The sequence below is a fragment of the Melanerpes formicivorus genome, unplaced genomic scaffold (genome assembly GCF_026170545.1).
Source record: "Melanerpes formicivorus ecotype bairdi unplaced genomic scaffold, bMelFor1.0.p_v2 SCAF_79, whole genome shotgun sequence".
Lineage (NCBI taxonomy): Eukaryota > Metazoa > Chordata > Aves > Piciformes > Picidae > Melanerpes > Melanerpes formicivorus.
The window spans coordinates 1,754,425-1,768,111 of NW_027142431.1; the positions used below are offsets into that span (position 1 = coordinate 1,754,425).

The 13,687-nt window shown below is 50.5% G+C and overlaps 1 protein-coding gene across 1 annotated transcript in view; it reads left to right on the plus strand.

Moving 5' to 3' along the window:
* The window catches only part of SDC2 (syndecan 2), an 86,771-nt gene extending 73,723 nt beyond the window's left edge, over positions 1-13,048 (plus strand). Inside the window, exons 3-5 of the mRNA XM_068164332.1 lie at positions 7,257-7,390; positions 9,409-9,544; positions 12,776-13,048. Of these exons, the coding sequence (XP_068020433.1) occupies positions 7,257-7,390; positions 9,409-9,544; positions 12,776-12,939 (434 nt within the window). The 3' untranslated portion in view covers positions 12,940-13,048. The remainder of the gene's footprint in view (positions 1-7,256; positions 7,391-9,408; positions 9,545-12,775) is intronic.
* The last annotated feature ends 639 nt before the right edge of the window (positions 13,049-13,687 follow it).

The window sequence follows — 13,687 nt, forward strand, 5'->3', positions numbered from 1 at the left end:
GAGCAGAGGGCTGGAGCACCTCTCCTGTGAGGACAGACTGAAGGAGTTGGGGCTGTTCAGTCTGGAGAAGAGAAGGCTCCGAGGTGACCTCATTGTGGCCTTCCAGTATCTGAAGGGGGCTACAAGAAGGCTGGGGAGGGACTGCTCAGGATCTCAGGTAGTGATAGGACTAGGGGGAATGGAATGAAGCTGGAGGTGGGGAGATTCAGGCTGGAGGGGAGGAGGAAGTTCTTCCCCATGAGAGTGGTGAAGCCCTGGAATGGGTTGTCCAGGGAGGTGGTCGAGGCCCTGTCCCTGGAGGTGTTTAAGCCCAGGCTGGATGAGGCTCTGGCCAGGCTGATCTAGTGTGGGGTGTCCCTGCCCATGGCAGGGGGGTTGGAACTGGATGATCCTTGTGGTCCCTTCCAACCCTGACTGATACTGTGATACTATGATCTCAGTGATAGAAGTGGAGCCAGATGGACAGAAGCTACCTTTACACAGCTAACCAACAGGACTGTATGACACACTCCTGCTCCTTCTGCCAAGCTCTGTTTCTTTCCTACAAGAAAAGAGGAGAAGTCTCAGTGTAGACTGAGTGCCCTTCCAAAGAGCTCACATAATAGTACCACAATCTAATACTCTTGAACAAAGGAAGAACTCTTAAGTTCAAAGAGCCTTCTGAGCAATCTGTGAGCCTAGCTGTAGTCACTTAAGGAAACAATCTGAAGAAGGAAGCATTTCAGCATCTCCTCCACCCTACTCATCCTGTTAGCTCAGTTTTATGAAGGAGGAAGTGGCCTGTAGATGTATCAATGATCAATTTTCTTCATGTCATCCTGAATGTGTCTCTCATGACTTGATTCTGACTTCTGTAGTGTTCCCAGCAGGAAGAGCTCTTCCACTCTAGAGTGGTTTTCTTGCTGGCAATTCCACTCCATGCAAACAGATCCAAGATGACAGCATTCTGCCTTCTTTCCTTGCTGTGTAGAATGTTAGCTGCCACCAGGCCTGTGGAGATAAGCAGGAGTTACCAGCAGCACCAGGAATGCCCTTGAAGGGCTGCAAGCAGCATCAACATGTCACTGTGACACATTTCACACTGGGAATGGGCTGAGCACCTTTTGTGAGGAGAAGGAAAGGTGATGGTGTCCTGCTTCTGTTCTTCTCTTTCATAGCCTCTTGAGTCCTCATGGATGTTCTTTCCCTGTGCTCAGCACTGCTTAGGACATACCTTGAGTCCTGTGTCCAGTTCTGGGCTCCTCAGTTTAAGGACATTGAGACACTTGAAGGTGTCCAGAGAAGGGCAACAAAGCTGGGGAGGGTCTGGAGCACAGCCCTGTGAGGAGAGGCTGAGGGAGCTGGGGTTGCTTAGCCTGGAGAAGAGGAGGCTCAGGGGAGACCTCATTGCTGTCTACAACTGCCTGAAGGGAGGTTGTATCCAGGTGGGGGTTGGTCTCTTCTCCCAGGCAACCAGCACCAGAACAAGAGGACACAGTCTCAAGCTGTGCCAGGGGAAGTTTAGGCTGAAGGTGAGGAGAAAGTTCTTGACTGGGAGAGTTGTTAGCCATTGGAATGTGCTGCCCAGGGAGGTGGTGGAGTCCCCATCCCTGGAGGTGTTCAAAAAAGGCTTGGATGTGGCACTTGGAGCCATGGTTTAGTTGTCAGGAGGTGTTAGGTATTAGGTAATAGGTTGGACTCGATGATCTCTGAGGTCTTTTCCAACGTGGTTGATTCTGTGATTCTGTGTGATACTGTTGTAGCCCAAATCTCCCTGTTGGCCAAGTGTTCAGCCTGACTTTTGCCAGTCCAGCAGAGAGCCAGGAGGATGCTTAGGGGACTTGAGCATCTCCCCTGTGAAGAGAGACTGAGAGCCCTGGGGCTGTTTAGTCTGGAGAGGAGAAGGCTGAGAGGGGATCTGATCAATGTCTATCAAGATTTGAGGGGTTGGGGTCAAGTGGAGGGGGCCAAGCTCTTTTGGGTGGTGCACAGGAATAAGCCAAGGATACAAACTTGAACAGAGAAGGTTTCAGCTCAACATGAGGAGGAACTTCTTTGCAGTGAGGGTGGCAGAGCCCTGGAGCAGGCTGCCCAGAGAGGTTGTGGAGTCTCCTTCTCTGGAGCCTTTCCAACCCCACCTGGATGCATTCCTGTGCAGACTGCCCTGGGTGATGCTGCTGTGGCAGGGGGGTTGGACTGGGTGATCTCTGGAGGTCCCTTCCAACCCCTAACATTGAGTGATTCTGTGATCCTCTGTAGGCAGAGAGGTTCAGACCTGCAGTGCTCACCATTTGATCTGGCAGACACAGCTGTGGCCTGAAGCAAAGGTGGCATTTAAGGATCTGGAGGAGCAGGTTGTAATTAAATGGAGCTTAGCATTTCATATCCAGTACATACAGTTGTTCATTCTCCAAGTGTGGCTCATCAGCTCTCCAATCTGATCACCCATTTTCATTTCCTTGCCTGTGAAAGCCTTGTGCAGCCTGGAGGAGCTTTGGAAGCTGAAGCAGGCTTGAGGTATCCTCTGGGCCTTCAGTTCCCAAAGAAAACTCTTGAGGCAAAGCCAGGAGATTTTTTTCCTGTTGGATGCCTTTCCTCACCTCTGTTTTGAAGCAGGATGTTGGGGTTTTGATCTTTGGGTAGCATTTCAGGCAAATCCCTAATTCCTGGTGTGAGGTCTTTGTTCTGGAGCTTGCACTGTGTACTTTTGGTACCTCTGGAAGTTTTTCCAGCATTACTCTGTGCTTGACTTATTATTTTTCCCCCATGATTCCAAATGTTCTTTTTCACAGTACAGAGTTGCTTTAGTCATTGTCTTTGTTAATGCCCTTCCTTTTGATGCCCAGTGTGGGTCATTCTTGATCCTGAGTTGAGGTCTTTGCTGTTGCACTCACATTTTCAGCCTGGTTTCTTTCCCTGCAACAGTAAGATTCATAGGTTCATAGAATGGTGGAGGCTGGAAGGGATCTTAAAGCTCATCCAGTTCCAACCCTCCTGCCAGGGGCAGGGACACCTCACACCAGCCCAGGTTCCTCAAGGTCTCATCCAGCCTGGCCTTGAACACCTCCAGGGAGGGGATATCCACAACCTCCCTGGGCAGCCTGTGCCAGTGTCTCACCACCCTCACTGCAAAGAATTTCTTCCTAATCTCCAGTCTCAATCTGCCCTCCTCAAGCTTCAATCCATTCCCTCTCATCCTATCACTACAAGCCCTTTAAAAAGTCCCTTCCCTGCTTTCCTGTAGCCCCCTTCAGGTACTGGAAGGCTGCTTTAAGATCTCCCTTAAGCCTCCTCTTCTCCAGGCTAAACAGCCCCAACACTCCCAGCCTGTCCCCACAGCTCTCTGATCACGTTGGTGGCTCTCCTGTTTGCTATGCCATCCTGTACAGCAATTGAATGGAGACAGGCAATGACCAGGCAGCATTTGACAAGTGAGAAGGCAAAGATCATTTGTGCCAAAAGCTCCTTTCATGTCAGCAGCTGACATCTCTTAAGAGTCACTCTTCCTAGAGCCTTCTCTTCTCCAGGCTGAACAGCCCCAACTCTCCCAGCCTGTCCCCACAGGGGAGGTTCTCCAGTCCTTTCATCATCTTTGTGACCTCCTCTGGACCCACTCCAGCAGCTCTATGTCCCACTCATGCTGGAGGCAGTGCTGCAGGTGGGGTCTCAGCAGAGCAGAATGAGGGAGTCATCCCATTCTCTTTGAAGAGGATGTCTTTTTACTTGTTAGGAATTACTCTTCTGTGCAGTTCCTGCATTTATTACCCAACAATTCCTTGGGCAGCTGCTGTCTGTAGTGAGCAGAACTCACTGAGTGAGATCACACCTGGAGCACCATGCCCAGTTCTGGAGCCCCTAGGACAGGAAGGATCTGGAGGTGCTGGAAGGTGTCCAGAGAAGGGCCACGAGGATGAGCAGAGGGCTGGAGCTGCTCTGCTGTGGAGACAGACTGAGAGAGTTGGGGTTGTTCACTCTGGAGAAGGCTCCAAGGAGACCTAATTGTGGCCTTCCAGTATCTGAAAGGGGCTAAAAGAAAGCTGGGGAGGGACTTTTGAGGGTGTCAGGGAGTGACAGGCCTGGGGGGAATGGAGCAAAACTAGAAATGGGTAGATTCAGATTGGATGTTAGGAAGAAGTTGTTCCCCATGAGGGTGGTGAGAGACTGGCACAGGTTGCCCAGGGAGGTGGTGGAAGCCTCCTGCCTGGAGGTTTTTGCAGCCAGGCTGGCTGTGGCTGTGAGCAAGCTGCTGTAGTGTGAGGTGTCCCTGGGCATGGCAGGGGGGTTGGAACTGGCTGATCCTTGAGGTCCCTTCCAACCCTGACAATTCTATGACTGAGATTCATAAGGAGTGGTCCCAGAAGGAGCTGATTCTTTTACTTTCTGGTCTTGCAATAATTTAGCCTCTTGCCTGTATCTTCCTCCTTCCAGGGTATTTATTAAACATGGCTGTTATCTTATTCTAAAGGAGCCCTCAGCCTCCAGTTGGGCTTTGAATGTACAGGAAATGAAATTTAAGGTCATCTTTAGGGAGTTTTCTGTCCTTTTATTTCAGAAGAAAAAGGCTTCTGAATTATGTGGAGTTTAAAGCCATGAATTTCTAATGACTGACACACAAAGTAATGGCAGGATGTCTTGCTGTGGGTAGGAAGTACTTTGGGTTTTATGTCTGGGGGTTAACAGATTTGCTGTACAGGAGAAATCTTGTTGAAGAATCACAGAATCAATAGGGTTGGAAAAGACCTCAGAGATCATCAAGTCCAACCTGTCACCCAACACCTCCTGACAACTAAACCATGGCACCAAGTGCCACATCCAGTCCCCTCTTGAAACCCTCCAGGGATGGTGACTCCACCACCTCCCTGGGCGGCACATTCCAATGGCCAATTAATGACCAACCCCTACCTGGCTACAACCTCCTTTCAGGGAGTAGTAGAGAGCAAGAAGGTCTCCCCTGAGCCTCCTCTTCTCCAGGCTAAGCAACCCCAGCTCCCTCAGCCTCTCCTCACAGGGCTGTGCTCCAGATCCCTCCCCAGCTTTGTTGCCCTTCTCTGGACACATTCAAGAGTCTCAATGTCCTTCTTAAATGGAGGAGCCCCGAACTGGACACAGGACTCAAGGTGTGGCCTAACCAGTGCAGTGTACAGGGCACAATGACTTCCCTGCTCCTGCTGGCTACACTGTTCTTGATGCAGGCCAGGATGCCATTGGCCTTCTTGGCCAGCTGGGCACACTGCTGGCTCATGTTCAGGTGATGTCAACCAGCACCCCCAGGTCCCTCTCTGCCTGGCTGCTCTCCAGCCGCTCTGACCCCAGCCTGTAGCTCTGCCTGGGGTTGTTGTGGCCAAAGTGCAGCACCTGGCAATTAGACTTGTTGAATGCCATCCTGTTGGACTCTGCCCATCTGTCCAGCAGTGTGTAACAGGGACAAGCTGCCAGTTTGTGTAGTTTGGAGTCAAGTCAGGATCAAAGATGTTTATTGATTGCTTAATCTACCTGCTGTCACTAACTGGCAGCCCCTGAGCTGTAGTCTCAACAGCATCAATGCAACAGGCAACCCCAATAGCAGCCACTTGCAGAATGGTCACATGCAACTGCAGCTTCCCAGCTGCCCTCCTGGAGCTGCCCCCTAAAGTGCCACAGTCACACAAAGCCTTGTGTGCACCCCTTCAGGATGTGTGGGGTGCTGAAACTCCCCTCCTCCGGGTGTGCAGGACCCCCTGCCCACACTCCCCCACTGCTGTTGATTCACAGCTTGCACTGGGTTGGAAGGGATCCTCAAAGGGCTTCTTTTCCAACCCCAGGGACACCTCCAGCTAGAGCAGGCTGCACAGGGCCACATCCAGTCTGATCCTGAATGTCTCTGGGGACAGGGCCTCACCCACATCCCTGGGCAGCCTGTTCCAGTATTTCACCACTCTCAGTGTGCAGAACTTCCTCCTGATGGCCAACCTGAATCTGCCCTGCTCCAGTTTCAAACCCTTGCCCCTTGTCCTATCCCCACAGGCCCTCCTGAACAGTCCCTCCTCAGCCTACCTGTAGGTATCCTTCAGATACTGAAATGCATCTTTAAGGTCTCCCTGGAGCCTTGTCCAAACTAAGCAATGCCAGCTCCCACAGCTGCTCCTCATATAACACCTTCCAACCCCCTCCCCAGCCTCACTGCTCTTCTCCTGTCCAGGCTGAACAGCCCCAGCTCTATCACCCTGTCCCCACAGCAGAGGTGTTGCAGCCCTCTGATCATGATGGTTTCTTGGTTACCAGCTGATGGCCTTCCCTTTGTCTTTCATCTGATCCCCTGGGGTAAATATCCCCCTGGCAGCTTGGGGCATTCTGCACTTCTGTCTTTATCTTAGCAGGCACCAAGGCTACCTCCATAGGGTGGGCTGTGCAAGCAAGCAGAATAGGAATAGGAATAGGATTAGGAATAGGAATAGGATGAGAATGGGAATAGGAATAGAATGGGAATAGGAATAGAATGAGAATAGGAATAGAATGAGAATAGGAATAGAATGGGAATAGGAATAGAATGAGAATGGGAATAGGAATAGAATGGGAATAGGAATAGGAATAGCAATAGGAATAGCAATAGGAATAGAATGAGAATAGGAATAGAATAGGAATAGAATGAGAATAGGAATAGGAAGAGAATAGGAATAGAATGGGAATAGAAATAGAATGGGAATAGGAATAGAATGAGAATAGGAATGGGAATAGGAATAGGAATAGAATAGGAATAGAAATAGAATAGGAATGGAAATAGGTATAGGAATAGGAATAGAATAGCAATAGAAATAGGAATGGGAATAGAATAGGAATAGAATGAGGATAGGAATAGAATAGGAATAGGGATAGGGTAGGATAGGATAGGATAGGATAGGATAGGATAGGATAGGATAGGATAGGATAGGATAGAATTAACCAGGTTGGAAAAGACCTTCAAGATCATGAAGTCCAACCTATCATCCAACACCACCTAATCAACTAAACCATGGCACCAAGTGCCTCATCCAGGCTCTCCCTAAACACCTCCAGGGATGGTGACTCCACCACCTCCCTGGGCAGCACATTCCAATGGCCAATCTCTCTTGCTGGGAAGAATTTCTTCCTAACATCCAGCCTAAACCTCCCCTGGCACAGCTTGAGACTGTGTCCTCTTGTTCAGGTGTGGGTTGCCTGCACCTTGGTGTCCTAATCAAAACTGGAACTGCCCTGCAAGGATCCCCCAGGTGGATGAAGTGTCACTTTTTTCTTGTTGTTCTGTTTTGTCTGGTCTTTAGGTGCTGAAGAAGATGAGGACAGTTCAGTGATAACAACATCCAGAGCACTGCCAAAGTTCCCAACAACGAGTGATGCCTCCAGGGCTGAGACCACCACGGTGAAGATGCAGACCAAGGTGCCTGCACAAACAAAGGTGGGTGGCTGGAGGGCACCACCGCTTCAAATGGCTCAGCCCACTGAGGGCTTGATGGGAGCTCTCTTTGATGGAGGTGGATTAAAATGCTCCCAAGAGCTTTACTTACTGGTACTACAACCCATCACATGTTCCATTGCCACCAGAAGGTCTGCACAGAGCTGTCTGGATTTCACAGGGTGGTAGGGGATGGAAGGGATCTCTGGAGATCATCCAGTCAACCCCACTCCAGAGCAGGAGCACAAAATCTAGTGCAGGTTGCACAGGAATGCATCCAGGCTGGGCTGGAAAGGCTCCAGAGCAGGAGACTCCACAACCTCTCTGGGCAGCCTGCTCCAGGGCTCTGTGACCCTTACAGTAAAGAAGTTCCTCCTCATGTCGAGGTAGAACTCCCTCTGCTACAGTTTCCATCTATTGCCCCTTGTCCTATCCCAGGGTGCAACTGAGCAGAAGCTGTCCCTGTCCCTTCCTTCCTGACCCCCAGCCCTCAGCTATTGATAGACATTGATCAGATCCCCTCTCAGTCTTCTTTCCAGACTAAACAGCCCCAGGGCTCTCAGCCACTCCTCACCAGGCAGTACCCCAGTCCTTTCAACATCCTTGTAGCCTCCCTTGGACTCTCTCCAGCACATCCCTGTCCCTCTGAAACTGGGGAGCCCAGAGCTGAACGCAATACTCCAGGTGAAGTCTCAGCAGGGCAGAGTAGAGGGGGAGGAGAACCTCCCTGGCTCTGCTGGACACACTCCTCTGAATGCAGCCCAGGATCCCCTTGGCCTTCTTGGCCCCCAGGGCACATTGCTGTCCCATGCAGAACTTGTTGTCCACCAGCACTCCCAGCTCCTTCTCCCCAGGGCTGCTCTCCAGCAGATCCCCTCCCAACCTGTGCTGCTGCAGTTTATTCTCCCTCCCCAGGTGCAGGACTCTGCACTGATCCTTGTTGAACCTCATTTGGTTCCTCTTTGATTTCACATGAAAGAAGACAGGGGTGCCAATAAAGAATCTCTCATGATACACCAGGCAGTTTCTCACCATACCTTTAAGCCTGAGCTGTACCTTTTTCAGAGGAACTGAGACCTTCTCCATTGAGGAGGGCAGTTTCATGCAGGACACTGTGTGGCTTGGCTGCAGTTGAACACTTGCCAGGTTCTCTTCATCATTTTTGCTGCCATACCATTGTCTAAGGTAGCTTCACAGGTGTTCATTTCAGAGGAGTACAGTTCTGTATTCAGATACATCTGGATTCAGAGGAATACACATCTGTATTCATTTCAGAACTGTTACCTTAATTCAGATGCCCTCCTTCTGGTAGAGATAATATTTGGGGGGCATTTACATAGAATCAGCCAGGTTGGAAAAGACCTTTGAGATCATCAACTCCATCCTATCACCCAACACCATCTAATCAACTAAACCATGGCACCAAGTGCCTCATCCAGGCTCTTCCTAAACACCTCCAGGGATGGTGACTCCACCACCTCCCTGGGCAGCACATTCCAATGACCAATCTCTCTCTGGGAAGAACTTTCTCCTCACCTCCAGCCTAAGCTCCCCTGGCACAGCTTGAGACTGTGTCCTCTTGTTCTTGTGCTGATTGCCAGGGAGAAGAGACCAACCCCCACCTGGCTACAACCTCCCTTCAGGGAGTTGGAGAGAGCAAGAAGGTCTCCCCTGCACCTCCTCTTCTCTAGGCTAAGCAACCCCAGCTCCCTCAGCCTTTCCTCACAGGGCTATGCTCCAGATCCCTCCCCAGCCTCATTGCCCTTCTCTGGACACCTTCAAGTGTCTCAATGTCCTTCTCAAATTGAGGGGCCCAGAACTGGGCACAGTAAAGTGGTTTGTCATTCTGATGTGGTGACAACAATCAGATCCAGTTAGCAGGTCTGGCCCAGCCTCCTGTAGTCAAAGAGCTTCTCACCTGTTGTGTTTGTTGGTGGAGCCCCAGCTTCATGGCTGCAATGAGTGCTGCTTGCTGCTGAGCCCTGGCTGTCAGTGATGATGTTTTCCTTTCTTTGCTGCAGACACCTGAAGAAATTGATAAAGAGGAAAGAGCTGAGACAGGTGCCAAGAAAAAGAGCGAGGAGCCGGGGGATGACAGCGACGTGTTCACCGAGAAGCACTCAGAAAACCTCTTCCAGAGAACAGAAGTTCTGGCAGGTGAGGCAGCGATTGCCAGGGTTCATCTTACCAGAAACACAGGATCCCAGGATTCCAGATTGTTAGGGGTTGGAAGGGACCTCCAAAGATCGAGTCCAACCCCCCTGCCAGAGCAGGACCAGAGAATCCAGCACAGGTCACACAGGAACACATCCAGACAGGGATGGAAAGGCTCCAGAGGAGACTCCACAACCTCTCTGGGCAGCCTGCTCCAGGGCTCTGGGACCCTCACAGTCAAGAAGTTCTTCCTCAAGTTGAGGTGGAACTTCCTGTGCTGGAGTTTATATCCATTGCCCCCTGTCCTATCCCAGGGCACAAGTGAGCATAGGCCGTCCCTGTCCCTTCCTTCCTTCCTGACCCCCAGGCCTCAGCTATTGATAGACATTGATCAGGTCCCCTCTCAGTCTTCTCCTTTCCAGACTAAACAGCGCCAGGGCTCTCAGCCTCTCCTCACCAGGCAGTGCTGCAGTCCCTTCAGCATCCTGGTAGCCCTCCCTTGGACTCTCTCCAGCAGATCCCTGTCCCTCTTGAACTGGGGAGCCCAGAGCTGGATGCAATACTCCAGGTGAGGTCTCAGCAGGGCAGAGTAGAGGGGGAGGAGAACCTCCCTGGCTCTGCTGGACACACTCCTCTGAATGCAGCCCAGGATCCCTTTGGCCTTCTTGGCCCCCAGGGCACATTGCTGTCCCATGCAGAACTTGTTGTCCACCAGCACTCCCAGCTCCTTCTCCCCAGGGCTGCTCTCCAGCAGATCCCCTCCCAACCTGTATTGCTGCAGTTTATTCTTCCTCCCCAAGTGTAGGGGAGCCCCTGGAGCCTCCTCTTCTCCAGGCTGAACATCCCCAGCTCCCTCAACCTGTCCTCATAGCAGAGGTGCTCCAGATACCATTCCTGAGGGCACTGCACATACAGGTCAGGAATCCAAGAACCTGCAGCTGTAGAAAGGTTATTAATGACCCTCAAAAAGCCTAATGAAGAAAGCCACCAATAGAAGCAGAGCTGGAAGTTGTCTTCATTCCTAATTACAACATTTAATTTTCTTTCAACATCATTTTTGAACAGTTAACATTTCCAGGTACTGGCAGGCTGCTCTAAGCTCTCCCTGGAGCCTTCTCTCCTCCAGGCTGAACACCCCCAGCTCCCTCAGCCTGTCCTTGCATTAAGAGCTGCTCCAACCTCCTGATCATTTTCATGGCCCTCCTCTGGACCTGCTCCATCAGGTCCATGGCAAACTCATTTGTGTGAGATGAGGTCTTGGGTGACAGGTTGAACTTGATGCTCTTTGAGGTCTTTTCCAACCTCATTGATTCTATGAGAAGGAAAGGTGGTGGTATCCTTGTTTTGGGGGGCACCTTGTGACTCTGTTTCTTTGGTGAAAGATGCTGGTAGCCCTGTTTTGGGGACACAGGTTGCCTAGGGAGGTGGTTGAGGACCCATCCCTGGAGATACTCAATGTGAGGCTCAAGAGGGCTCTGGGCAGCCTGATCTAGTTGAGGATGTCCCTGCTGTCTGCAGGGGGGTTGGGCTGGATGACCTTTGGAGGTCCCTCCCAACCCAGACCATGCTATGATTCTGTGGCCACCTCTAAGCAAGGCTCTGCTGTCCAGCAAAGAATGAGATCTGTTGTTGAATTAAATGCAGCCAACACAAGAATGCAAAGAGTGGAACAGCTCCAGAGGCCAACAAGACAAGACAGGGAGACTCTTCACTTTACATCTACATTGTCTCACCAAGTGGAGCTGAAGGCTGGGTGCTGTCAGTTAGCTGAAGGCAGTAGGCAGCAGGAGGTGTGTGAGGAGGGGCAGTGCCTGGCCGTGTGCTCAGCAGCCAGTGGGGTGCAGGTGGTGGGAAGGACTCAGGCAGTCGGTGTTTAATCTGTCTGGCATTTGGTTTGGGCTGGATGACCTTCAGAGATCCCTTCCAACCCAGACCTTTAGAAAAAGACACACAATAATCCAGAGTTTAACGTCTCTCCAATCCCCTGAGCCTGCTGGCATCTCAGCCCAGTGCCATGCCTACAAAATCTGTATAAAGGACTTGGAAGTGGGCATGCGTGGAATGATGATCCTGAGAAGGTTTCTTCCAGGTCTTCACTGGGCTCATGACCTGAGGGAGGCCCTTTGTGTTAAAAACTCAACTCAAGCTTGAACACAGAAGATTTTATAGAATCAATATGATTGGAAGAGACCTCAAAGATCATCAAGTCCAACCTGTCACCACAGACCTCATGACTACTAAACCATAGCACCAAGTGCCACGTCCAGTCCCCTCTTGAACACCTCCAGGGATGGGGACTCCACCACCTCCCTGGGCAGCACATTCCAATGGCCAATCTCTCTTGCTGGGAAGAAATTCTTCCTAACATCCAGCCTAAACCTCCCCTGGTACAGCTTGAGACTGTGTCCTCTTGTTCTGGTGCCAGTTGCCTGGGAGAACAGACCAACCCCTTCCTGGCTACAACCTCCTTTCAAGCAGTTGTAGACAGCAATTTCAGCTCAACATGAGGAGAAACTTCTTTACAGTGAGGATAGCAAGAGCCCTGGAGCAGGCTGCCCAGAGAGGTTGTGGAGTCTCCTTCTCTGGAGACTTTCCAACCCCACCTGGATGCATTGCTGTGCAGACTGCCCTGGGTGATGCTGCTGTGGCAGTGGGCTGAAGGGAGGTAGTAGACAGGGAAATGTTGGTCTCTTCTCCCAGGCAGCCAGCACTAGAACAAGAGGACACAGTCTCAGGCTGCACCAGAGGAGGTTTAGGTTGGATGTTAGGAAGAAGTTCTACACAGAGAGAGTGATTGCCCATTGGAATGGGCTGCCCAAGGAGATGATGGAGTCACCATCATTGGAGATGCTCAGGAGACTTGATGGGGTGCTTAGTGCCATGGGTTAGTTGTTTAGGTGGGTTGGATTGGTTGATGGGTTGGACGCAATGATCTTGAAGGTCTCTTCCAACCTGGTCTGGTCTGGTCTGGTCTATTCTATTCTATTCTATTCTATTCTATTCTATTCTATTCTATTCTATTCTATTCTATTCTATTCTATTCTATTCTATTCTGCTCTATTCTATTCTGTTCTATTCTATTCTATTCTATTCTGTTCTGTTCTGTTCTATTCTGTTCTGCTCTGTTCTGTTCCATTCCGTTCCATTCTGTTCTTGGACTGGGTGATCTCTTGAGGTCCCTTCCAAGCTCCAATGCACTGTGACCCCTTTGTGACTGCGTTCCTTTGCCTGCAGCTGTCATTGCTGGTGGAGTCATCGGGTTCCTCTTTGCCATCTTCCTCATCCTGCTGCTGGTGTACCGCATGAGGAAGAAGGACGAAGGCAGCTACGACCTCGGGGAACGGAAACCATCCTGTGCTGCCTACCAAAAGGCACCAACCAAGGAGTTTTATGCATAGAAATTCCTCTTATTATTTTTTTTCCTCCTTTATTTTTGAAGTGTCTCTATTTCTGAGATCACTGAACTTTTGTTTTGTTTTGTTGTTTTTGTTTTTGTTTTTTGTTTTTTTTTTTAAATAAAGCTTTTGCATAGAATAATGAAGATTTAAGAAGAGAAATCCCTTTGGTTGCTGTTTCCCCTCCCTCTCCCCCCCTCCTTCCATCACAGAGCCCTCAAGGGCAGCCTGATGAGGAAAACCCCATCCTATTTAAAACTTTTCCTGTCCTCCTATTTTTGACCAAAACCAAACAAAAGTCTCCCAAACCCCTTCCCCCCTTCATCCCTACCCCACCTGGAGGTTGTGAGCCTGGGTGCCCATGCTTGGTGCGGCAGTTTCAGGCTCTGCCTTCACCCCCCCACCACATTTGGCATAGGGGTGGATGGATCTCCACAGGTCCCTTCCAACCCCTGCCACCGTGCTGGTGTTCTGGCAAGGCAAACCCCAAACATCTAGGGGGGGGTGGTGATGGTGTGGGGGATAACAGTGGCAAAGCTTTTGGAATAACCCACTGAACACACCACACCCCCCTTTATTTTTGTTGTTCTTCTTGTTGTTTTTAATTGTTATTATTTTTAATAGCAAAAGAAGGAAGACAAAGAACAATGTATTGCTTTATCCTATGGGGCAATGAAAGTGCTTTTCCTTTGTGTCCAGCTCACAGGGTTAGGGTTGGGGTTTGGTGTTTCCCCCCCCCCCCCCTTGCATT